Here is a 25849-nt window from a genome sequence, read left to right as displayed (position 1 = left end):
TCACCCCAACCATGTTAGCCAGTATCTCCTAAAAATAAGGACATTCTCCTGTATCTCTGCAATATCATTATCGCACCTAAGAAAATTAATGGTAATTCCAAAATGTCACCTAATATCCACTCTAAATTTAAATCTCCCCAGTTGTTGCTACCATATTATTTCCCCAACCCAGGTTCTAACCAAGCTTCACACAATATTTTTAGTTATGTCTCTCTTGCTTTTTGTTTCACTAGAACAACTCCCCTTGCTTTTCATGGCACTGGATTTAATCTTATTATTTCTCCCTTGGTGTCATTTAACTTATTCCAATATCCCCTGTATTTCCAGTAGACTGGAGGTTAGGGCTAGAGGCTTGATTCAGGTGAAACATTTTTAGCATGAATGCTTCACAGACAATGATATTCAATAATGCATCCCATCAGAAGGTACAAAATGTCAGACTATCCCAATTAATGATGATAAGCTTGATCAGTTGGTTAAACTGGTGACTACCAAATATGTCCACTATAAAAGGACATTCTGCCCAGTGTAATTAATTAGTAAGTCAACTGTGGCATGATACTTTGATTCCATGTGAATATCTTGGTCCCCAAAACCTTTATCTCAATAGTTTTAGTATCCAGCAATGATTCTTGATTGAATTATTAAACTCAGGGTTAAAGAACCACGAATGTCTAAGCTGTATTGTGTGTATTGCTATTTACTAGGGGAGAAAGAATATAATAGTTGGGAGGACAAGCCTAGGGTTGATTCTATAGCAGCAATGCTGAGTATGTAGCAGAATCCTTGAATCTCTAAAGAGCTCTTTCAAAATACCAATGCTTAGCCCTATTCCAGATCAATTAGAATGATCTTAAAGTATACTTACCAACTGCATAACTTTTCTGCATCTTGGGAACAAAAACTACTGGAATTCCTGAGACAGATACTATTTATATTCCTAAAATAGACACTATACTAGGTATGTTCTAAGGATTAACTAACGTAATGAGAATTACAAAGTGCTTAGAAAGGGCCTAGCACATTGTAAATGCTCACTAAATACTGATGATAAATATGGGTACAAATCGTTATCCACATATATGGATATGCATGTATACAAAAATACATCTAGGTATATTCTAGCATACACATATGTATATAACAACACAACTTCAAAATATATCAAGCTACAATTGACAAGACTGTAGGAAATACAAATAAATCAAAATGTAAGAAATACAAATACATCAAAATTTACAGACACAGATTTTTAAATGGAAGGTATATCTTTTTTTTTTTTTGAGACGGAGTCTCACTCTGTCACCCAGGCTGGAGTGCAGTGGTATGACCTTGGCTCACTGCAACCTCGCCTCCCGGGTTCAAGTGATTCTCCTGCCTCAGCCTCCTGAGTAGCTAGGGCTACAGGGGCACACCACCATGCCTGACTAATTTTTGTATTTTTAGTAGAGACGGGGTTTCACCATGTTGTCCAGGCTGGTCTCAAACTCCTGACCTCAAGTGATCTGCCCACCTCGGCCTCCCAAAGTGCTGGCATTACAGGCGTGAGCCATCACACCAGGCCCCCAGACATAAATTTTTAAAGATCCCTCTCAGAAACTGACAGATAAAGTACACACAATAATAAACAGCTTACTATGAAGGGAAGAACAATATAATTATAAATCAAGTTTGTGGAGATATATATATATATGTGGAGATATATATGTGTATATATATGTGGAGATATATATATGTGTATATATATATACACACACACACACACACACACACACATCTTTCTTTCAAAGCATACATGTAATATTTAAAAATATAGACAATATAATAAACTATAATGGAAGTATCCATAAACTATAAGGAATTAAATATACAGACATCCTATACTCTGACAATAAAATTAAACATTAACAAAAAATAGTAAAATACAGAATTAAATAGCCTTAATAACCTAGTTACAGAAGAAATCATAAAGAAAAGAAAATATTTAAAAGTGAATAATAATAAAAACCTGGACATAAAAATCTGTAGAATAGAGCTAAAGAAGTATTTAGAGGTACATATGTAGCTTTAAAAACGTTTCAAAGAAAACAAGAAAGTTTAAAATTAATAAGCTAAGTATTCAACTCAAGAAGTTGGGGAAAGGGCAAAAAAGCAACATCTCTGGAAAATAAGAAATTAAATTAAAAAGTTAAGGGCAAATATCAAAGATACACAAAACATCATTATCAACAATAGAGAAAAAAAAGGCCAGGTGTGGTGGCTCACGCCTGTAATCCCAACACTTTGGAAGGCCAAGGTGGGCAGATCACTTCAGGTCAGGAGTTCGAGACCAGCCTGGCCAACATGGTGAAACCTTGGCTCTACCACAAAAAAAAAAAAAAAAAAAAATCAGCAGGGCATGATGGCAGGCACCTGTAATCCCAGCTAGTCAGGAGGCTGAGGCAGGGCCCAGGAGGCAGAGGTTGCAGTGAGCCGAGATCACACAATTGCACTCCAGCCTGGGCAACAGAGCAAGACTGTCTAAAAAAAAAATAAAAATAAAAAAGAGAGAAAAATAACACAACCAAAATTGTTCTTTGAAAAGATTAATAAGATAGACCCTTGATGAGCAAGAGTTATCAAAGAAAAAAGAAGATTGAAATAATTAAAATATAGAACGAAAAGGAATACAAAAGTACAAAGGAGATTTTTGAAATAATAACAGAATATAACGAGCATTAGGAATATCTATGTGCTAATAAAGTTGAATGGATAAATTCCCATTAAATTACGCCAAAATTGGCACAAGAACTGACAGAGAATCTGAACAGACCAATTAGTATAAAAGGGATTAAAACAGCAAAGATCTTGCCTCCTGAAAAACAGCAGGTACAATTTTACCATGAGTTCTACCAAATTTCAAGGGTTCATTCCTGTTTTACACAAGCTGTTCTAGAAAAATAGTAAACTCTCAGAAACTGACCAAGACATTTCGTTAATTTATTACAATCTTGATTCTAAAAACTGAATTAACAAAAAAATCAAAGATCCATTTTAACACGACACATAAAAATACTACACTTGGCCAGGCAGTGGCTCATGCCTGTAATCCCAGTACTTTGGGAGGCTGAGGTATGCAGGTCACTTGAGGCCAGGAGTTCAAGACCAGCCTGGACAACATGGCAAAACCCCGTCTGTACTAAAAATACAAAAATTATCTGGGTGTGATGGTATACATCTGTAATCCCAGCTACTTGGGAGGCTGAGGCAGGAGAATCACTTGAACCCGGGAGGCAGAGGATACAGTAAGCCACGATGGTGTGACTACACTCCAGCCTGGGCAACAGAGCTAGACTCTGTCCCAAAAAAAAAAAAAAAAAATACAAAAAATACTACACTAATATTACCTAAGTGAATCCAATCATGTATTTTTAAAATAATGACACATCAGGATTAAGTAGAATTTGTATGACGAATAAAAGGATAGTTCAACATCAGAAATAGACTTAGGAGAAACCAGATGATAATCTTAATCAATGAAGAATGCGCATCATAAACTTTAGCAAAAGGCAAAACTTAATAAAAGATTTGCCTTAATAAAATCTTAATAAAAGATTTGCCTTAATAAAAGATTATAAGGGAGAATATCTTTGTGATCTAGTGACAGGGAAAAACTTAAAAACCCATAAAGTGTATGACAACTTTTACTGCATTAAAATTAAAAATGTTTGTTCTATGAATGCCACACAAAGTTAATAGACAAATGACTAAATGACAAAATGAGAGAAGATGTTTGTAAAACTGTTAGAAAAGGGATTATTAGATAGAAGATAAGAAATTCCTGTAAATCAACAAGAGAACAGTCACCCTGATGGAAAAATGGGCAAATGATATAAAAAAGCAATTTACAGAATTTAATCTATATTACAAAAATTAGAAAGCTGGGCTGGGTGCGGTGACTCACACCTGTAATTCCAGCACTTTGGGAGGCCAAGGCAGGTGGATCAGCTGAGGACAGGAGTTCGAGATCAGCTTGGCCAAAATGGTGAAACCCCATCTCTAATAAAAATACAAAAATTAACCGGGCATGGTGGCGTGTGCCTATAGTCCCAGCTACTCGGGAAGCTGAGGCAGGATAATCATTTGAACCCAGGAGGTGGAGGTTAAAGTGAGCCAGGATGGTGTCACCGCACTCCAGCCTGGGTGACAGAGTAGACTCTGTCTCAAAAAAAAAAAAATTAGAAACCTCGATAATCCTAACTGTTGGCAGAGATGAGAAGATACAAGAAGCCTCATACATTGCAAGTAGGAGTGTACACTACAATCATTCTGGCTTAGATGGAAGCTTCAGTTAATAAAAAAAGAGCTGTTCCTCTGCCTTGCTTTGTCCTCTGTGTATATTTCTTTTGTAAACTTCATAGGGAGGAATGTCTGGTCTAGCATAGGATTTGGGTCTTAGAACACTGTGGGTCCTGACCATCTATCCTACCTAGTATGACTACATTGTTCACCCAGACTAAAAGACAGGGAAGCAAAATTTTCCACTGATGACATTTCTAGGCACACCCTAGGCCCGAAGAGAACCTGTTGCCTTGAAGGGAATGACTCAGTCATGGTAGGACTCATCACCTGCTGAATTAAAGAGCAATCCAGCCCTGAATAACCAGCCGTGATACCCAAGTAGCATGCCATGGGCCTTGAGTGAGACTGAGACATGACGGCTTAAGGTTAGACATAGCATATTCTCAGCTTTGGTGGCTACTGCGAGAGACTCCATCTGCTTGAGAAAAGCAGAGAAAAAAGAAAGGAAGACTTTGTCTTGCACCTTAGATACCAACTTGGCCTCAGGGGAGAAGAATACCAGGTGGGCTCTTGGGGTTCCTGATTCTAGGCCTTGGCTCTTACACAGCATCACTTCTGGACCTGCCCTGGGCCAGAGGGGAGCCCACCACTTTGAAGGGTAAGTCCCAGGCCTAGCAATATTCATCACCACAAGTTGACTGAGGAGCCCTCGGGCCTTAAGTGAACATTGGTGGAAGCCTGGCAGTACTCCCCATGGGTCTGTAGTGGTGACAGCCACAGGGTGAGGCTCCTCTGCCTGTGGAAACGGGAGGGAAGGGTGAGAAGGACTGCATCCTGTGGTTTGAAAGTCAGCTCAGCAGCAATACAGGTTGTTGGGTTGTGGTTACAGTGGGCCTTGTGTGAGACCCAGTGCTGTGCTGGCTTCAGGTCTGATCCAACACAGTCCCAGTGATAATGGCCACAGGGGTACTTGGGTCAGCCCACTCCCAGCTCCAGCTGGCTCAGCACAGACAGAGAGATGTGGTTTGTTTGGGAGAAAGTAAGGGAAGAGAACAAGAGTCTCTGCCTGGTAATCCAGAGAATTCTTCCAGATCTTATCCAAGACCACGAAGGCAGAACCTCTACAAGTCTGCAAAAACCAGTGTTACTGAGCTTGGGGTAACCCCTAATGCACATACGGCTTAGATTACAACACCCAAATCCTTTGAACACCTGGAAAGCCTTCCCAAGAAGGGCAGATACAATAGGCCTAGACCACGAACACTACAATAAATACCTAACTCTTCAACGTCCAGACACCGATGAACATCTACAAGCATCAACACCATCTGGGAAAACATAACCTCACCAAACAAACTAAGGCACCCAGGACCAATCCTGAAGAAACAGAGATATGTAACCTTTCAGACAGAAAATTCAAAATAGTTGTTTTGAGGAAACTCAAAGAAATTCAAGATAATAGAAAAGGAATTCAGAATTATATCAGATAAATTAACAAAGAGATTGAAATGATTAAAAAGAATCAAACAGAAAATCTGGAGCTGAAAAATGAAACTGACATACTGAAGAACATATCAGAGTCTTTTAACAGCAAAACTGATCAAGGAGAACAAAGAATTAGTGAGGTTGAAGACAGGTTATTTGAAAATACACATAAGAGACAAGAGAAAAAAGAATAAAAAAGAATGACACATGCCTACAAGATCTAGAAAACAGCCTCAAAAGGACAAACCTACGAGTTATTGGCTTTAAAAAGGAGGTAGAGAAAAACATATGGATAGAAAATTTAATTCAAGAAATAATAAGAGACAATTCCCCAAACCTAGAGAAAGATATTAATATCTACGTACAAGAAGGTTATAGAACACCAAGCAGATTTAACTAAAAGAAAACTACCCCAAGGTGCCGGGTGCGGTGGTTCACGCTTGTAATCCCAGCACTTTGGGAGGCCTAGGTGGGCAGATCACGAGGTCAGGAGATCAAGACCATCCTGGCTAACATGGTGAAACCCTGTCTCTACTAAAAATACAAAAAATTAGCCGAGCGTGGTGGCGGGCGCCTGTAGTCCCAGCTACTTGGGAGGCTGAGGCAGGAGAATGGCATGAACCCAGGAGGCGGAGCTTGCAGTGAGCCGAGATCACGCCACTGCACTCCAGCCCAGGCAACAGAGCGAGACTCTGTCTCAAAAGAAAAAAAAAAAAAAGACAACTACCCCAAGGCATTTAATAATCAAACTCCTAAAGGTCAAGGATAAAGAAAGGATCCTAAAAGCAGAAAAAAAGAAAGAAAGAAAAGAAGAAAAAGAAAAAGAAAAGAGAGAGAAAGAAACAAACAAACATACAATGGAGCTCCAACACATGTGGCAGCAGACTTTCCAGTGGAAACCTTATAGTGGCATAATATGTTTAAAGTGCTGAAGAAAAACAAAAAAACTTTACCATGGAATAGTATATCCAGTGAAAATATCCTTCAAACATCAAGGAAAAATAAAGACTTTCCCAGACAAACAAAAGCTGAAGGACTTCATCAACACCAGACTTGTCCTACAAGAAACGCTAAAGGGAGTACTTCAATTAGAAAGAAAAGAACATTAATAAGCAATAAAAAATCATCTGAAGGTACAAAACTCACTGATAATAGTAAGTACACAGAAAAACACTGAAATATTATAACACTATAACTTTGATGTGTAAACTACTCTTACCTTAAATAGAAAGATTAAAAGATAAACCAATTACAAATAATAACTACAACAACTATTCAAGACACAGACAATATTGTAAGATGTGAATAAAAGCAACAAAACTTAAAAAGTGAGGGGATGAAGTTACAGTGTAGAGTTTTTATTAGTTTTCTTCTTGCTTATTTATTTATAAAAACAGTAGCAAGCTGTTATCAGTTTCAAATAATGGGTTATAGGATAGCATTTGTAATACTGATTGTAACTCAAATCAAAAAACATACAACAAATACACAAAAATTAAAAAGCAAGAATTATATCATATTACCAGAGAAAAATCACTTTCACTAAAAGGAAGACAGGAAGATGGAAAGAAGAGAAGATGGAAAGAAGAGATGGAAAGAAGAGAAGACCACAAAACAACCAAAAAACAAATAACAAAATGGCAGGAGTAAGTCCTTACTCATCAATGATAACACTGAATGTAACTGGACTGAACTTTCCAATACAAAGACACAGAGTGGCTGAATGGATGAAAAAACAAGACATAATGATCCGCTGCCTATAAGAAACACACTTCGCCTATAAAGACACACATCAACTGAAAATAAAGGGATGGAAAAAGATATTCCAAGCCAATGGAAACCAAAAAAGGGGAGAGGTACCTATATTAATATCAGATTTCAAGGCAAAAACTATAAGAAGAGAAAAAGAAGGTCACTATATAATGATAAAGGGGTCAATTTAGCAAGAAGGTATAAAAATCTTAAATATATATGCACCCAACACTGGAGTGCCCAGATATATAAAGCAAATATTATTAGAGCTAAAGAGAGAGAGAGATAGACCCCAATATAATAACAGCTGGGGCTTTCTTTCTTTTCTTTCTTCTCTTTTTTTTTTTTTTTTTGAGATAGAATCTCGCTCTGTCACCCAGGCTGGAGTGCAGTGGCACAATCTTGGGTCCCTGCAGCCTCTGCCTCCCAGGTTCAAGCAATCCTCCCACCTCCACCTCCCCAGTAGCTGGGATTTATAGGTGCGCACCACCATGACTGGCTAATTTTTCTATTTTTAGAAGACACATGGTTTTGCTATGTTGGCCAGGCTGGTCTCAAACTCCTGTCCTCAAGTGATCCACCTTCCTTGGCCTCCCAAAGTGCTGGGATTACAGGCATGAGCCACCATGCCTGGCCAACAGCTGGAGATTTCAACACCCCATTTTCAGCATTTGACAGATCTCGCAGACAGAAAATCAACAAAGAAACAGCTGGCTTAATCTGCATTATAGATCAAAATAGCCCTAATAAATATTTACAGAATACTTCATCCAATGGCTGCAGAATACACATTCTTTTCCTTAGCATATGGATCATTCTCAAGGACAGACCATATGTTAGATCACAAAACAAGCCTTACAACACTCAAAAAAACTGAAATAGTATCAAGTATCTTCTCTGACCACAATGGAACAAAACTAGAAATCAATAACAAGAGGAATTTTGGAAACTATACAAATACATGAAAATTAAAAAACATGCTGAATGACCAGTGGGTTAACAAATTAAAAATTTCTTGAAACAAATGATAATGGAATCACAGCATATCAAAACCTATGGGATACAGGGAAAGCTGTGCTCACATCAAAAAAAAAGAAAAAGAAAGAAGAAAAAATTCAAATAAACCACCTAATGATGCACCTTAAAGAACTAGAAAAGCAATAGCAAACCAAACCCAAAATTAGTAGAAGAAATAATAAAGGTCAGAGCAGAAATAAATGAAATTGAAATGAAGAAAACAATCCAAAAGATCAATGAAACAAAAAGATAGTTTTCTGAAAAGTTACACAAAACTGACAAATCTTTAGCCAGACTAAGAAATAAAATTAGAGATGAAAAAGGAGACACTACAACTGATACTGCAGAAACTCAAAAGATCATTAGTGGATACTATGAGAAACTATATACCAATAAATTGGAAAATGTAGGAAATTGATAAATTCCTAGACACATACAACCTACCAAGATTGAACCACGAAGAAATTCAAAACTTGAACAGACCAGTAACAAATAACAAGACTGAAGCTGTAATAAAAATCTTCCTACAAAGAAAACTCAGGACCTGAGGGCTTCACTATTGAATTCTACCAAACATTTAAAGAAGAATTAATACCAATCCTACTCAAACTATTCTGAAAAACACAGGAGGAGGGAATACTTCCAAACTCATTCTACAGGGCCAATATTACCCTGATACCAAAACCAGACAAAGACATATATTTAAAAAAAAAAAACACTACAGGCCAATAACACTGATGAATATTAACACAAAAATCCTCAACAAAATACTAACAAATAAAATTCAACAACACATTAAAAGGATCATTCATCATGACCAAGTGAGATTTATTCCAGGGATGCAAGCATGGCTCAACATATGCAAACCAATCAATGTGATACATCATATCAACAGAATGAAGGAAGAAAACTATATGATCATTTCAATTGATGCTTTAAAAGCAGTTGATAAAATTCAACATCCATTCATAATAAAAACCCTTGAAAAACTGGGTACAGAAGGAACCTATCTCAGCCTAATAAAAGCTGCATATGACAGACCCACAGCTAATATCAAACTGAACGGGGAAAAACTAAAAGACTTTCTTCTAAGGTCTGGAACACAACAAGAATACCCACTGTCACTACTGTTATTCAACACAGTACTGGAAGTCCTAGCTAGAGCAATCAGACAAGAGAAAGAAATAAAGGGCACCCAAATTGGAAAGGAAGAAGTCAAATAATCCTTGCTTGCAGATGATATGATCTTATATTTGGAAAACCCTAAAGACTTCACCAAAAAACTATTAGAACTGAAAATTCAGTAAACTTTTAGGATATAAAATCAATATACAAAAATCAGTAGCATTTCTATATGCTAACAGCAAACAATATGAAAAAGCAAGAAAGTAATCCCATTTACAATAGTTATAAATAAAATTAATACCTCAGAATTAACCAAAGAAGTAAAAGATTTATACAATGAAAACTATAAAATATTGATGAATCTCATTAAAGAGGACACAAAAATGTTTAAAGACATTTCACGTTCATGACTGGGAAGAATCAATATTGTTAAAATGTCAATACCAAAGCAATCTACAGATTCAATGCAGTCCCTAACAAAATACCAATGACATTCTTCATAGAAAAAAGAAAATCCTAAAATTTATACAGAACCACAAAGATCCAAAATAGTCAAAGCTATCTCAAGAAAAAGGAACAAAACTGGAGGAATCACATTACCAGACTTCAAATTATAATACAGAGCTATAGTAACCAAAACGGCATGGTACTGGCATAAAAACAGATACACAGACCAGTGGAACAGAGTAGAGAACCCAGAATACATACATCCATACATACAACCATACATCCACAGTGAACTCATTTTCAACAAAGGTGCCAATAACATGCACTGGGGAAAGGACAGTCTCTTCAATAAATGGTGCTGAGAAAACTCGATATCCATTTGCAGAAGAATGAAACTAGACTCCTATCTCTTCTCACATAAAAAATCAAATCAAAATGGATTAAAGACTTAAATCTAAGACATCAAACTATTAAACTACAAAAAGAAGACATTGGAGAAACTCTCCAGGACATTGGACTGGGCAAAGACTTCTTGAGTGAAGAAGACAGAAAAATGCCAAAGAGGTTTACAGAAAAGTGCTCAACATCATTGATCATCAGAGAAATGCAAGTCAAAACTGCAATGAGATATCATCTCACCCTGGTTAAAATGGCTTTTATCTAAAAGATGGGCAATAACAAATGTTGGTGAGGATGTGGAGAAAAGGGAACCCTCATACACTGTTGGTGAGAATGTAAATTAGTACAATCAGTATGGAGAACAGTTTGGAAGTTCCTCAAAAAACTAGAAATAGCTACCATACCAGCAATCCCACTCCTACGTACATATCCAAAAGAAAGGAAAACAGTATATCAAAGAGATATCTGCACTCGCATGTTTCTCGCAGCACTAATCATAATAGCCAAGATTTGGAAACAACCTACATGTCTATCAACAGACAAATGGATAAAGAAAATGTGGCAGATATACACAATGGAGTGCTATTCAGCCATTAAAAAAAAAAAAATGTGATCCTGTCATTTGCAACATGAATGGAATTGGAGGTCATTATGTTAAGTGAAGTAGTCAGGCACAGAAAGACAAAGTTCATATGTTCTCACTTATCTGTGGGAGCTAAAAAACTAAAACAATTGAACTCATGGAGATAGAGAGTAGAAGGATGATTACCAGGGGCTGGGAAGGGTAGTAAGTGGGGAGAAGTGGCAATGGTTAATGGGTAAAAAAAGATAGTTACAAAGAATGAATAAGACCTACTATTTCCTAGCACAACAGCCGAACATTTTTAAAGCCATTTATGCATTTGATACCAAGAAAATTTTAATTGGTTGTCCCTAAGCTCCATATGGATGGCAGCTTTCTATGCTAACAACAAAGCTACTGCTTGTAAAGTGGTAAAAGTTCAATCTCAAAGGGGGATTGGGGAGTGGATCTCCAAAAGGGGCCCAGGTCTTTGGCCCACTCTCTCTCAGGGGCTGGGGATAATGCAGACCTGTGCAGTCGTCCTCAAAGAAAGTACTGTATGAATGTCTGAGATGCTGACATGTTTCTCTTAATGCAATGACAGGCACTTGCTACAGACAATGGGAGCAATGTGCTCTCTTACCAGAGAAACTGATAGTTATCACAAAGATATAAATATTTCCTCAGCAAATAGGTATATGCTATAAATACACATGCAATATAGAGCATTTGCTTTGGGCAAAGAAACATAATACTAAAGCAAAAACAAACAAAAAAAACACTTTTGAACACAAGCATGAACCAGGATTAATAATCCACTTGCAAGTACAACACAAAGCAAAGAACCTTTCTAGAAGTCTTAGGAAAAGTTTGATATTCTTAAGGTTATGGTTTGTTTCAATAACAAACTTCAAAACCCTAAATAGTGCAAAAAGTACTAACATCCTAATGGTAACCAGATTTTTTTTATTATCCCAAGTAAGAGAAGCTGGTTGAAATATCCTTAAAAATGCTGTGACTTTTAAAAGAGCAAATTGCAATTTTCCTAAATATCAAGAGGGCAAGAAATGAGAAACAGCAATGTGGTTTCACAAACTCCCTATTTAGAGGCTAGCAGGAAAGAGAAATCTGTACCAGATACTGAGGGAAGGATTAAGGTTGTTCCCTCAGTCAGGGCTACTAAGGAAGTAATATAAATAACAGTGGGCTAGGAAGGATGCAAAAAGAATAAGGAAAGAAACATGCATACAGTGGGCTTGTAATGTACTCAGAGATATTTACTTGTAAGAAAGAGGGAGGGGCCAGGCACAATGGCTCACACCTGTAATCCCAGTGCTTTGGGAGGCCAAAGCAGGAGGATCGCTTGAGGCCAGGAGTTCAAGACTAGCCCTGGCAACACAGCAAGACCCTGTCTGTATTAAAAAACAACAACAACAAAAATTATCTGGGTGTGGTGGTGCACACTTTAGTCCCAGCTACTCAGGAGGCTGAGGCAGGAAGATCGCCTGAGCCCAGGAGGGCAAGGCTGCAGTGAGCTGTGATCACACCATTGCACTCTAGCCTGGGCGAAAAAGTAAGACCCTGTCTCAAAAGGAGTGTGGGGGAAGAATTATAATAGAGGGTGAATCAAGAGGAGGTATAGCATCAGAGTTTCCCAAAACTCTGGGTTGGATGCTAACAAAGTAAACCGTTAGCATCCAACCCAGACATCAATTCTGCTGTCACTTCCATCCATCAGTATTTCCTTGTCCTTATATTTGTACCAACCACTAATGAGAGATCAATGTGTCTTATCCCTTCACTTGGAGCCCAGAGGAAAAGAGGCTGCTGAGATCTGCCAAGCCTATCACCAGAGCTGGGTTTCCACAAAGTAGTTTTAAGCCAAATACTCAATATGCTTTAAAGTGTTCTTTTGCCTGGCTTTATCCTGTGAATATCTCTCTTCCTTGCTGATCTTGTTAATGAAGGATTTAGCTACTTAGAGTCCTGGTTATTTGCCACTCTTCTCACTGAAAATACATGACTCATAGTACTGATGTGATTACGATAATACACATTTACTTTAAGAGGAATGTCACAGTATTCAACTATTTTTAAAGAAAAGAAAGTAGAAAAATCGCAATAATAAAATGTCAAGGAATAGCATCCAAAAGGAACTGGCTGAGCTCTGAACAGGGAAACCACTAGTTATCTAAACATGTCCCCAAACAAAAGGAACCTGGGTACCCTGAAGGCAGTGATACCTGGCGGGACCCATAGCAGTACCTGACACAGAAGTAGTAGCCTCTTCAGTCAAGAAGAATTTCAAAGTTGGAAAGTCATTCTGAATTAGGAGTACTTGGCACCAAAAAGGACACATGCTTTCAAAAAATGCTTTCTTTCACAGATCACTACCTCCTCAGCAATGGAGAAAAGCAGTCATCCTTCTGCAGTCATGTCCTGAAAATACCTTCTGCTTTCTTTACGCTGGGGGGACATATGCTCACCAGTCCCCAAACAAGTTGTCTGCTGAACATCCTCCTTTAGTAATCTTCTGGCATTTCTCCTAGCCTTTCGTGGGAACTGTGCCAGAAACTTCTTCTTGATAACAAAGCACATTATCTAGTCAGCCTGGCCAGGTCAGAGTTGGTCAGTTTCCATTAATAGTATACATAAAATTCAATTTGGCTAGAAAATGTACTCCTTCTACGTAGAATCTCTTCGAAATCTCTACCTTGAAATACTCAAATTGTACTTAATACTTTCCTTAAGTCTCCTAAGTGTGATCAGGTAGGGTCTGTGGTCACAGGTCTCATGTGTTTACAACTGCTTTTTTTCTGCATCCAGAGGAACCATGGCTTAGATTTCAATCAGAGAAAACAAAACTGGCTTTTTAAAAGGCTTAGAATCAAAATACTTTCTAAGGCTATTTGTTTATAAAATTTTGGGTGATCCATGCCCACCAGAAACGACAAAAAAAACTTTTTTATTTTTTTTTTTTTGAGACAGAGTCTCACTCTGTCGCCCAGGCTGGAGTGCAGTGGCGCAATCTCAGCTCACTGCAAGCTCCGCCTCCCGGGTTCACACCATTCTCCTGCCTCAGCCTCCCGAGCAGCTGGGACTACAGGCACCCGCCGCAACTCCCAGCTAATTTTTTTTTTTTTTGTATTTTTAGTAGAGACGGGTTTTCAACGTGTTAGCCAGGATGGTCTTGATCTCCTGACCTCGTGATCCACCCGCCTCGGCCTCCCAAAGTGCTGGGATTACAGGCATGAGCCACTGCACCCAGCTGACAGAAATACTTCTAAAAGATATTTAAAGTAAAACTGAGAGTAAAATAAAGTGATTTTTCATAAGAATTTTACATACCAGTTTAATTGTGTTCACATCATCCACAGGACTGCGCCTATCGCAAGAGATGTCAACGTTAACCAGCAACACAGCTCAAGCCTATTAGGAATGTGGCAACTGCAACTACTGCCCACACAAACCGCTGGAAGCACTTTCATCCTGCCTTTCATAACCAGCAGCTAAACCCGTCAAAGATCCCCCTTTTCTAAAAGCTGCAACAGGTCAAAAATTAGGACTGTATCAATTGCATTGTGTTATTTACTCTGTAGCAGAGAGGGAATTCCAATACTTAATCAGTGTACTTAATAAAAAAAGTCAGACAATAGTCTAGTACTCACCTTTTTCAGAAACACAAACTGAGAGTTTCTTAACACCATCAACCAGCACATTTTGTGTGATGCCATGTCCATCTTCTGAGTCGCTGCCATCAAACTGAGCCTCTACAATGACATCAGGACTGTCATTATAGCTTTTCAGGGACTGTTGTGGGAGATGGTGTCCACAGAGCTCCTCGGGGATATCTGATTCATACGCAGCTTCTGTTTCTTTGTCATTGCTCTCTGGTTTAACTACCTAAAGAAAACAGAAAAATTCTGCTAAATCACTGAGAAAGAAAAAAAAAAGAGCAGATTTTTCTTTTCTAAGGAAGAAACTGCATATTCAGAAGCTAATGGTATTGGACACTAATCATGTAGTTCGAAAAAGGATCTTTATTTTCCAGAAGCACAGACCACCTAACGCACACAATCAATCCAGCAAAGCCAGATTGACACTCAGCTCTTCAGGATGCCCCAAATTAATGCCTTATCCACTTCTCATATTTCTGATCTACATTTTCATCCCTTCTCCCCAAAGGCCCTGAATACCAGAAGTAGTACCATGCTGCTTCATAAACGCTCACCATATAGGAACAATTAGTAAGTTAGGGCATAATAAAAGAACTCAACAAAGTATGCCACAGTGTTCCTAAAGGAAACCAAGGAAACCACAAGAATACAAGATGAAGTGGAAAAAAACAAAATTAAGTGTAAACAAGAGTTTATAAAATGTTCTTATAAAAATATAAAGCTTTATTGGCCGGGCGCAGTGGCTCAAGCCTGTAATCCCAGCACTTCGGGAGGCCGAGGCGGGCGGATCACGAGGTCAGGAGATCGAGACCATCCTGGCTAACACGGTGAAACCCTGTCTCTACTAAAAATATAAAAAAATTAGCCGGGAGTTGTGGCGGGCGCCTGTAGTCCCAGCTACTCGGGAGGCTGAGGCAGGAGAATGGCGTGAATCCAGGAGGCGGAGCTTGCAGTGAGCCGAGATCGCGCCACTGCACTCCATCCAGCCTGAGCGACAGAGCGAGACTCCGTCTCAAAAAAAAAAAAATATATATATATATATTTAAAGGCTCAGGCCTTTAGTTTCTATTATGTATTTATTTCTGCCACTAATGGTTCCACAAAGGATTTGGTTCCCATCAACCATGGAGAAAATATCATAGGTACCAGAATTCTGACTTTGTTATACAATCTGCAGGCTGAACTTTCTCACAGTGAAAGGTCTTTCTCTGCACGTATGTGTATATATATATACATACACATATATATACATATGTACGTATAAAGCACACACACTGATGGACATTTACACTACAATACTAATGAAGCAAGTAGAGGAAAAAAATCCAGGCCAGGTGCAGTGACTTACACCTGTAATCTCAGAGCTATGGGAGGCCAAGGCAGGAGGAGTTTAAGACCAGCCTGGGCAACATATTGAGACCTTGTCTCTAAAAAAAAATTTAAAAATCAACCAGGCGGAGCTGGGGGACAGGGCGCCTGTAGTCATAGCTACTTGGGAGGCTGAAGTGGGAAGATTACTTGAGCCTAGGAGTTAGGAGTTACAGTAAGCTATGATCACGCCACAGCACTCCAGCCTGGGCGACAAAGGGATATTCTATCTCTAAAAAAATAAAATAAAATAAAAAACCAATCCAGATAGTAATCCATTTTATGAGTTTGTCACATACAGCACTCTGATGTCTATGGGCACTATATTAAAATATACCAGGTGTTACTGAGTCACTGAAAAAAATTGTGACCCTACATGTAAACCTGCCCATCCACATTAGCAAAAAAGCAGCCGATTTTGTAGGTTCTGGATGTTACTTAATACCACATACTTTTTAATAATCTATTTCTATATGATAAACATCTATGTTCAATTTAAACATATAATTAAAACTTAAATGATCACATGTATATACACAAATATAAAAAATGAATTTGATCACTACTTGTAAACATTCCTTTTATTCTTTCAAACAAATGTTGGAATGCCCACCTCGTGCCAGGCACCGTCATGAGTCCTACATCCTAGTGGGGTGACAAATGATGAACAATTTACTCATTCAACAAGTCATTATGGAGTCCCTTTCACGGTGCCAGAAACTGTTCTAGGTGCCAAGGGCAGAACAGTGAACACAATCTAAAGTCGACTAGTGAGAAGCGCAATTAAATATATTGAAAGAATGAGAAAGCTGGTTAAGTAAATGAGAGAATAATGGAGAGGTTGTGGCTAGTTTTGGCTAGTTTATCAGTAGGGCGATTAGGAAATACTGCTTAGAGGAAGCAGCATTTGAGCAGAGACCTGAATGAAGTAAGAGAGCTCTAGCAGTTTCACCATGTTTATATTTGATAGGTCTAATGTTCTAATTAAAAGTAACACAAAGATCATGCTTAGTGAGAGATCTTCACCTTATACACGAGAGAAAAAGTTATTAAATCTTTCCTAAAGCATTTTAATACAGTAGGTTCAATTAACATAACCATCCCTAGACAATTAATATTATAACATCGACTCAGAAAACCAAAGTAAAATATTACAAAGATATTAACAATCAGAATAAAGGTAAGTATATATCCTCAGTTTGTAAAAATTGACTCCATAAAAATATAGTAATAGAAAAACTTGTAAACAATGCCTTTTTTTTTGAGTAAAATTGTGCTCAAAACTTTTGAGCAAACTTTTTTTAAAACTTGGTTCCCAATCCCTGAGTACATTTAATAAAATTTTCTGTTTTGCTTGTTTTGACTCGTGTCAGATTCATACATTCATTTGTCCATTCATCTGTCAATGGGAAGTTAGAAACAGACACATCTCCCTCTCTTTAATACTACAAAAAAGTTCTACTGGCCAGGCCAGCAATCTCCAAAAAGATTCCCTCAGGCCCCTTCCTGCAAGAGCTCATGTGAGTGAAGCTAAAGCTAGGGCACTGATACACAGGTTGAACAACCCTAATTTGAAAATCCAAAATGGTCCGAAATCTGAAACTTTTTGAGCATCAACATGACACTCAAAAGATATGCTCAGTGGAGCATTTCAGATTTCAGATTTTAGGATTTAGGATGCTCAACTGGTATAATGTAAATATTCCAAAATCCGAAAAACATCCCAAACCCAAAAAAACACTTCTGGTCCCAAAAAGGACCTTATTTTTGGATAAGAATTCCTTATTCTGGATAAGGAATACACAGCCTGTACAATTAAAAAACCAGCTCTCCCATCTGCACTTCTGCTTTACCACATAAGCCTTGTTTTCATAACTGACCCAAAGAAGATCATCCAAAAATAAGAAAATTTACTGACAAGTTACAGCAGAAAAAGAATTCGATATCACTCAAATCAACAAATTCATTCAATCTCCTTAAATGTGCCTGGCAAATTCAGAAATATTTAGGAACATCTGCCCCTGACCATCCTCAAAGAACGAATACAACCTTGGGTACTGTCAGAGCAGCCTAAGCACAGGTAGAAGGCACAGGTGTATACCCTATGTCTAAAGCATGGTGGCTATATACAATCTCCGGTTTAATGGTTTATTCCTGTATCATCCCCATACATACTTTATCTCAGAGCCAGAAGTTCTGGGCAAGAAAGCAACCGTCATGCTGCAGCTGGTCTAGCAGGTAAAAGGTAGTCTCCTGGAAAGACATTATGGGCCTGGTGTGGTGGCTCACACCTGTAATCCCAGCACTTTGGAAGGACAATGCAGGCAGATCACTTGCAGTCAGGAGTTCAAGACCAGCCTGGCCAACATGGTGAAACCCTGTCTCTACTAAAAATACAAAAATTAGCTGGGTGTGGTGGCACACGCCTGTAATCCCAGCTACTCAGGAGGCTGAGGCAAGAGAATCACTTGAGCCCAGGGGGCAGAGGTTGCAGTGAGCTGAGGTCACACCACTGCACTCCAGCCTGGGCAATAGAGTGAGACTCTGTCTCAAAAAAAAAAAAAAAAAAAAAAAGAAGAAGACATTATGCAAAGAGCTCAGGCCTTTAGTTTCTATTTTGTATTTATTTCTGCCACTAGTGGTTCCACAAAGGATTTGGTTCCCACCAACCATGGAGAAATATCACAGGTACCAGAATTCTGACTTTGTTATACAATCTGCAGGCTGAACTTTCTCACAGTGAAAGGTCTTTCTCTCCATGTATGTATATGTGTGTGTGTGGGGGGGGGTATAAATTGTAATCAGCGTGATTCTGCCCATCTACTTACTTAATAATTTATGCTTTGACTCATGCATATGAAGTTTAAGAAGAGAATGGGAAGAGAAGACAACATGGTTTGGCTGTGCTCCCACCCAAATCTCAGCTTGAATTGTAGCTCCCACAATTCCAACGTGTCATGGGAGGGACCAGGTGGGAGGTAACTGAATCACGGGGGGCGGGTCTTTCCTGTGCTGTTCTCATGATAGTGAATAAGTCTCACATGATCTGATGGTTTTATAAAGGGGAGTTTCCCTGAACAAGTTCTCTTCCCTTGTAGGCCACCATGTGAAACGTGCCTTTCACCTTCTGCCACGACTGGAAGGCCTCCCCAGCCACGTGGAAATGTGAATCCATTAACCTCTTTCTTTTGTAAATTGCCTAGTCTTGGGTATGTCTTTATCAACAGCATGAAAATGGACTAATACAGAAGATCAGTGGAAAGCAACAACCAGAGTAAAGCAAGCTTAACTGTAGAGCATATTCAAAAACTAACCTACATCTGACTTTGTGATAATCTTCATGGTTTATACTGAAGAATTAGTGTTGTAGGGGCTAAATTCACTTTTGAGTCACTAAACCAAAAAATGCTATAAGGCAGCAGTCTCCAACCTTTTCAGTGCCAGGGACTGGTTTTGTGAAAGACAATTTTTCCACAGACCAGAAGCAGGGGGCTGTTATGGGATGAAACTGCTCCATCTCAGACCATCAAGCAACAGATTCTCATAAGGAGCATGCAACCTAGATCTCTTGCATGCACAGTTCATAGTAGAGTTCATGCTCCTATGAGAATCTAATGCCCTGCTGATCTGACAGGAGGCAGGGCTCAGGCGGTAATGCTCACTTGCCCACTGCTCACCTCCTGCTATGTGGTCCAGTTCCTAACAGGCCACAGACCAGTACCAGTCCATGGACCAGGGGTTGGAGACTCCTGAGGTAACAGGACTTAATAAATTAAGTCATTCAAAACTGTGCAATTAAAATATAAATTAATGTGTTACTTCTTTAAGGTATTTTATTCTATGTTATTATCCTAAGACACATAAGAAAAGAACAAAAGGTATGGGGGAAAAAGATCATTATGAGATCACAGGACTCAAAACCTGTGTACTCTCTAACCATCCCATATTGCATACTGGTTAAAAGTAAGGATGTGAGGCTGGGCACTGTGGCTCATGCTTGCAATCCCAGCACTTTGGGAGGACAAGGTGGGCGGATCATCTGAGGTCAGGAGTTCGAGGCCAGCCTGGCCAACATGGCGAAACCCTGTCTCTACTAAAAATACAAAAATTAGCCAGGCATGGGGGCATGTGCTTGTAGTCCCAGCTACTTGGGGAGGCTGAGGCAGAAGAATAACTTGAACCCGGAGGCAAAAGTTGCAGTGAGCCAAGACTGCACCACTGCACTCCAGCCTAGGTGACAGAGCAAGACTCCACCTCAAAAAAAAAAAAAAAAAAGTAAAGGTGTGGGACTCCTTAGAGAAATGGCTAATTCAAATCTGGAGCAGGAAACGGACAAGACAACCCTGGAACCTCCTGTCAAACTGGGAAAACAAGAAACCTATCAATGGCTACTAGTGTCTTGTCTAAAAGATGCAGGAAGTATCATAAAGGGGCTTTCTCCGGTCAACTATGGAGAATTCTACGGATTTATTCTACCTGGCCTGTACAAACTGTACCTCAAGGTAACCAAGTAATTGATGAGGTAAAGTTTTTCTTTATACAAGTGTTTCAGTTAATTAAATTAAGAAAGAAAAAAAAAAGGCTTTTGGTATCACCATTTTGCCATCCCTACTGAATAATGGATTCAGGTAATCGTCATCAATGGTTGCTAAAACCAGTAAGTCGTAAGCTGATGGAGGGGAGTTTTATAACGTATGAACGTTTTATAATGGGTGGACCAGAGAAGTAATAATAATGGATGGATGTTTTATAATGGGTGGACCAGTTTTATAATGGATGGACCAGAGAGGCAATACCTGAACCCACTGATACATATGCATATCATAAAAAGAGAAAGAACCAAAGTACTTCCTGATTCACTATATCAGGAAGTACACATCACCACCTACGAAGTATTTTTTTCCCCAAAATTAAACCTGATCCAATATAGGAAATGGAACACAGGAACATGTTAAACAACACTACTATGCACACTCAATCACATTCAGAATGTGAGAAATTTTGTAGAACAAATAACCCAGTTTTGCCAACAAATAAATTGCAAGAAAAAAGGGTAAGCCTATAGATTAAAATATTTGTTACATATCAACAAAAAGCAATTTTGTAGGCTTTATTTTAATCCTGATTCTAACCAACCGTTTTTTTTTTTTTTTTTTTTTTTTGAGACAGAGTTGCACTTTATTACCTACGCTTGAGTGCAGCGGCACTACCTTGGCTCACTGCAACCTCCGCCTCCCAGGCTCAAGAGATCCTCCCACTTCAGCCTCCCAGGTAGTTGGGACTACAGGCACACGCCACCATACCTGGCTAATTTTTGTATTTTTTTTAGAGATGGGGTTTTGTCATGTTGCCCAGGCTGGTCTCGAACTCCTGAGCTCAAGCAATCCACCCACCTTAGCCTCCCAAAGTGCTGAAATTACAGGTTTGAGCCACCATGCCCAGCCCTGTATTTTTAAAAAAGAAAAGGGAAAAAAAGGAGGAGAGACAAAAATCTGAGAAATGTAAATAGTGATTAGACAATGAATATCATTAATTTTTTGTGACTGTTTTTCAAAAATCTCTAACTTTTGGAGATACCTGAAGTATTTAGGGATGAAATGATGGATCCATCCATACTCACTTCTTAAGTGATTTCATGCAGCCTTTTGGCTTTAAATCTCTCTCTACATGCTATTAACTCCCAAAGTTAAGTGCCTAGCTCAATCTTTCCCCTCATCTTCAGACTTATATTCAATTGCCCAGATGACATCTCAAACAAGAGAACCCTTGATCACCACTAGAACCTGCTCCTCACCCAGCATACTCTCTCAGCAGATAACATCACCTTCCATCCAGTTCCTCCAGCCCTAAACCGCAGCACTACCCTTGACTCTCTCCCTCTCATTCCCCACATTCAATCGATCAGAAGAGCCCAGTGGCCTTTCCTTTAAATGGATCTTCTTGCCATTTCCACTGTTACTACATAAACCCAAACAACCTTTATTGCCATGCTGAATTACTGCAATAATTGGTCTCTTTATTTCCATTTTGGACCAATAAAGTTAGAGCGTTTCTTTTAAAACACAAATCAGATCATGTCACTCTCCCAACAGCCTTCCAACCTCCTTCCATTGCCGTGCTACAAGGCCTTATCAAGACATTTTTCTATCCTCATGTTCTACAGTTTCTTCTTTTGCAAATGACCCTCCAACTCCAGAGACTTTCTTGCTGTTCCTAGAATACTACAACCTTCCATCTTAGGGCTTTTTCACTTGCTATCCTTCTATCTGGAAAGCTCTCTGCCTGGCTATTCATAGGGCCTGCCCTCTCATTTTGTTCAAGTCTCTGCTCAAATATCTGCCTGTCAGAGAAGCTTCCCTGATCACAGTAACTGAAACAGCCCCACCTTGCTATCATTTCTCTATCCCCTTATCCAGCTTTACTTTCTTTTCTTTCCTTTTTTTTTTTTTTTTTTTTTTGAGACAGAGTCTTGCTCTGTCGCCCAGGCTGGAGTGCAGTGGCGCGATCTCCGCTCACTGCAAGCTCTGTCTCCCTGGTTCACACCATTCTCCTGCCTCAGCCTCCCGAGTAGCTGGGACTACAGGTGCCCGCCAGCCACCACGCCCAGCTAATTTTTTATATTTTTAGTAGAGATGGGGTTTCACCACGTTAGCCAGGATGGTCTTGATCTGGTGACCTCGTGATCCGCCCGCCTCGGCCTCCCAAAGTGCTGGGATTACAGGCGTGAGCCACTGCGCCTGGCCTTATCCAGCTTTATTTTCATTTGCACTTACCACTATCTGAAAGTATATATCTCCTTATTTACTTTGTTTCCCCAACTAGAATATAGGTTTCATGAACATAGAGGTATCTATTCTATTCACTGCTGTATTCTGAGTTGAGAGCAGCATTTAGTAGCCACTGAAATACATGCTAACAGAGTCAACAAATATGACAATAAATTAGGAAATGATTTGTTCAGAGTCTATCTTCCCTGATAAACTCCATGAAGTGCCCATGGCTAGGCCTGGCACACAGTAGTACTCAATTGTCTTTCAAATAAACAGCCAGAGATGGCACACTGTATCTAATATCTCCACATATCTAAAATCTATCCATCTTTTAAGACCTACTCCAAAAAGCATGAATTTTCTATAATCCAAAATCCACCACATAATCTTCCCAGTTCCTCTCTATCCTCCTATCTGCCCAGACAAGAATAATTTCTCTTTCTTTGAAGTCCCAAAGCAATTTATCTGTACCTCTTCTTCAGCACTTCTCAATTTCTTTACTACATTATTGTTATCTAAGCATATGATTTATCTCATCTGTTAAGACTATCTGCTCACTAATTATATACTACACATTTTTGTGTATTCTATAGAAACTTGCATAATTAAGTACTCAATGTTTGATGAATAAATGGATAAACAGGTAGAAGAACAATAAAATGAACATAGGAGATTATCAAGATGCAAGAGCTTTCAGAAAAGTTTTCAAGCACAAGTGTATGTGGGTTAGAAACTAGTAGCCCAATTTTCCTTGACTTTGTAAAGTAAGAGGCTTTCTTCCATGGGGTTGTCTTTGAAAGAGTTAAGAAGTCTAAATCAGTGGTTCTCAACTTTGAAAGTTAGCAGATCCCTCTGAGAATCAGATGAAAGCTGTAAACCCTTCCTCCTGGGGGCGGGGAGGGGTTGTGGGGGGAAGGGCATATCTACAAGCAGATAGAAAATACTCTAGGCTGGGCATGGTGGCTCATGCCTATAATCCCAGCACTTTGGAAGGCCAAGGCAGGTGGATGACCTGAGGTCAGGAGTTTGAGACCAGCCTGGCCAACATGGCAAAACCCCATCTCTATTAAAAATACAAAAATTAGCCAGATGTAGTGGCACGTGCCTGTAGTCCCAGCTACTCAGGAGGCTGAGGCAGGAGGCTGAGGCAGGAGAATCACTTGAACCCGGGAGGTGGAGGTTGCAGTGAGCCAAGATTACGCCACTGCACTCCAGCCTGGGTGAAAGAGCGAGACTCCATCTCAAAAATAAAAAAGAAAGAATGAGAAAGAAAGAAAGAAAGAACAAGAAAGAAAGAAAAGAAAGAAAGAAAGAGAAAGAAAGGGAAAGAAAGAGAAAAAAGGGAAAGAAAGAAAGAGAGAAAGAAAGAAAAGAAAAGAAAGAAAGAAGAAAGAGAGAGAAAGAAAGAAAGAAGAAAGAGAGAGAAAGAGAAAGAAAGAAAGAAAGAAAGAAAGAAAATACTGTATAACAAAGTACAGTAAAGGGTGTGGTGCTGAAGGATACCAGTTCAGGCTGGCCAATATTTTGGAGAACTCTGGGCTCAGAGTGAAAGAAAGGGCCCTAGGGATAGCGAATATATTACTGACATGGTTAACTGAGGACTTTTTAAATTCCTCTGGTTTCTCCATAGACCTGTGAGGGTGGGGCAGCTGACTGCACTTATTACCTGAGTGCATGCTGCAAATGGGATTATTTCTCCCTTGGAGACTTAGTCTAATCTCTGGAGGACAGGACAGAAACAGATTAGTGGGAGAATCAAATCACTGGATCATAAAGAACTTTTTCACTCTCAGTCTTTTTCCATGAACAGGGTGGGATGGGCATCACATAAAACCCTGCTGATAAAAATAAGCAGTGAAAATATAGACAGATATCAACAAGAGTATTGATAAGAAATAAATGGCATTTGCAGCCACTAAAAATGCTCTAGAAATAGCATATTACAATACTTATTTTAATCTATTTGACCTCACCCCCAACTCCCAAACACACACACAGAGAAACTTGTGTCAGATACACCCTGAAGTTAGTTTTACCAAGGACAGATCTGTAATCTACCTACTGTTTTCTTTTGGAAGGTAAAATTGGGCACTAAGAGTGGTATGGCAGTGTGCTGAAAGGAAAAAGTAAGCCTTTCTCCATCAGGCAGGATTCCCTATGCTCTGGAAGACAGAGAACAGCAACCTGGCCTCTACAGCAGGACCCATGGTGGGGCAGTGGGTAGGGGTGGAGGGCACCCAGAAAAACCATGAGGGATGGCTGAAACTGAGGGGCAGCTATGAGAGGCTCTCCACTTAAAGGAACAGAACTAAGCCCAGAATCCTGAGTTCAGAGACACAGGAGAAGAAGAGACACCCTTCTGGAAAAGTAGGCTGGGTATAGCATGATGTCAGCATTTTAAGGGGAACACAGGCCTTGTGTTGGCAGAGGAATGGCAAAATGCCTTGTAGCATCCTATTTCAAAGACAAGAACATTTGCCAGGTCAGAGACACTATGCAATACTGGGAGTGGGAAACAGCTAAGGAAGAGTAATCTAAAAAGCTGGCAGAATTTTAGAAAACGTGAGAAAATATGTTGGGAAATATGTTTTAAATACATATAAAAAACACTGCCACGAAAGAAAAATAATGATAAACTCAACTCTATTAAAACTTCTTTTTATTCTAAGATATAATAAAAGAAATTTTAAAAGGCAAGCCACAGAGGGACTCATATCCAGAATATATAAAGAACTCCTATAGATCAATAAAAGACAAATAATCCAATAGAAAAATGGAAGAAAAGGCTTAAAATACTTCACAAAATAGAGATGCCAAGTAGCAATAAAGATGGAAAGGTGCTCTGCCTTATTAGTCAGAGAAATGCAAATTAAAGCCACAATGAGATATCACTACAAACCCACAGATGGGCAAAACCCAGAAATTCTGATAATACCAAATGCTAGCAAGAACACACAGCAGTACAT

At 39.1% G+C, this 25849-nt stretch overlaps 1 protein-coding gene across 2 annotated transcripts in view; it reads right to left on the bottom strand.

Annotated features, from left to right (window-relative positions):
- Window positions 1-25849, bottom strand: part of DIS3L2 (DIS3 like 3'-5' exoribonuclease 2) — a 375419-nt gene that overhangs the window by 225273 nt on the left and 124297 nt on the right. For both annotated transcript variants that reach the window (XM_063713123.1, XM_024243284.3), the window contains exon 6: window positions 14737-14971. In XM_063713123.1, coding sequence (XP_063569193.1) covers window positions 14737-14971 — 235 coding nt within the window. The remainder of the gene's footprint in view (window positions 1-14736; window positions 14972-25849) is intronic.

This window comes from Pongo abelii, chromosome 11 (genome assembly GCF_028885655.2).
Source record: "Pongo abelii isolate AG06213 chromosome 11, NHGRI_mPonAbe1-v2.0_pri, whole genome shotgun sequence".
Lineage (NCBI taxonomy): Eukaryota > Metazoa > Chordata > Mammalia > Primates > Hominidae > Pongo > Pongo abelii.
The sequence above is the reverse complement of the archived record's forward strand: the minus strand, read 5'-3'. Positions and strand labels throughout refer to the sequence as shown.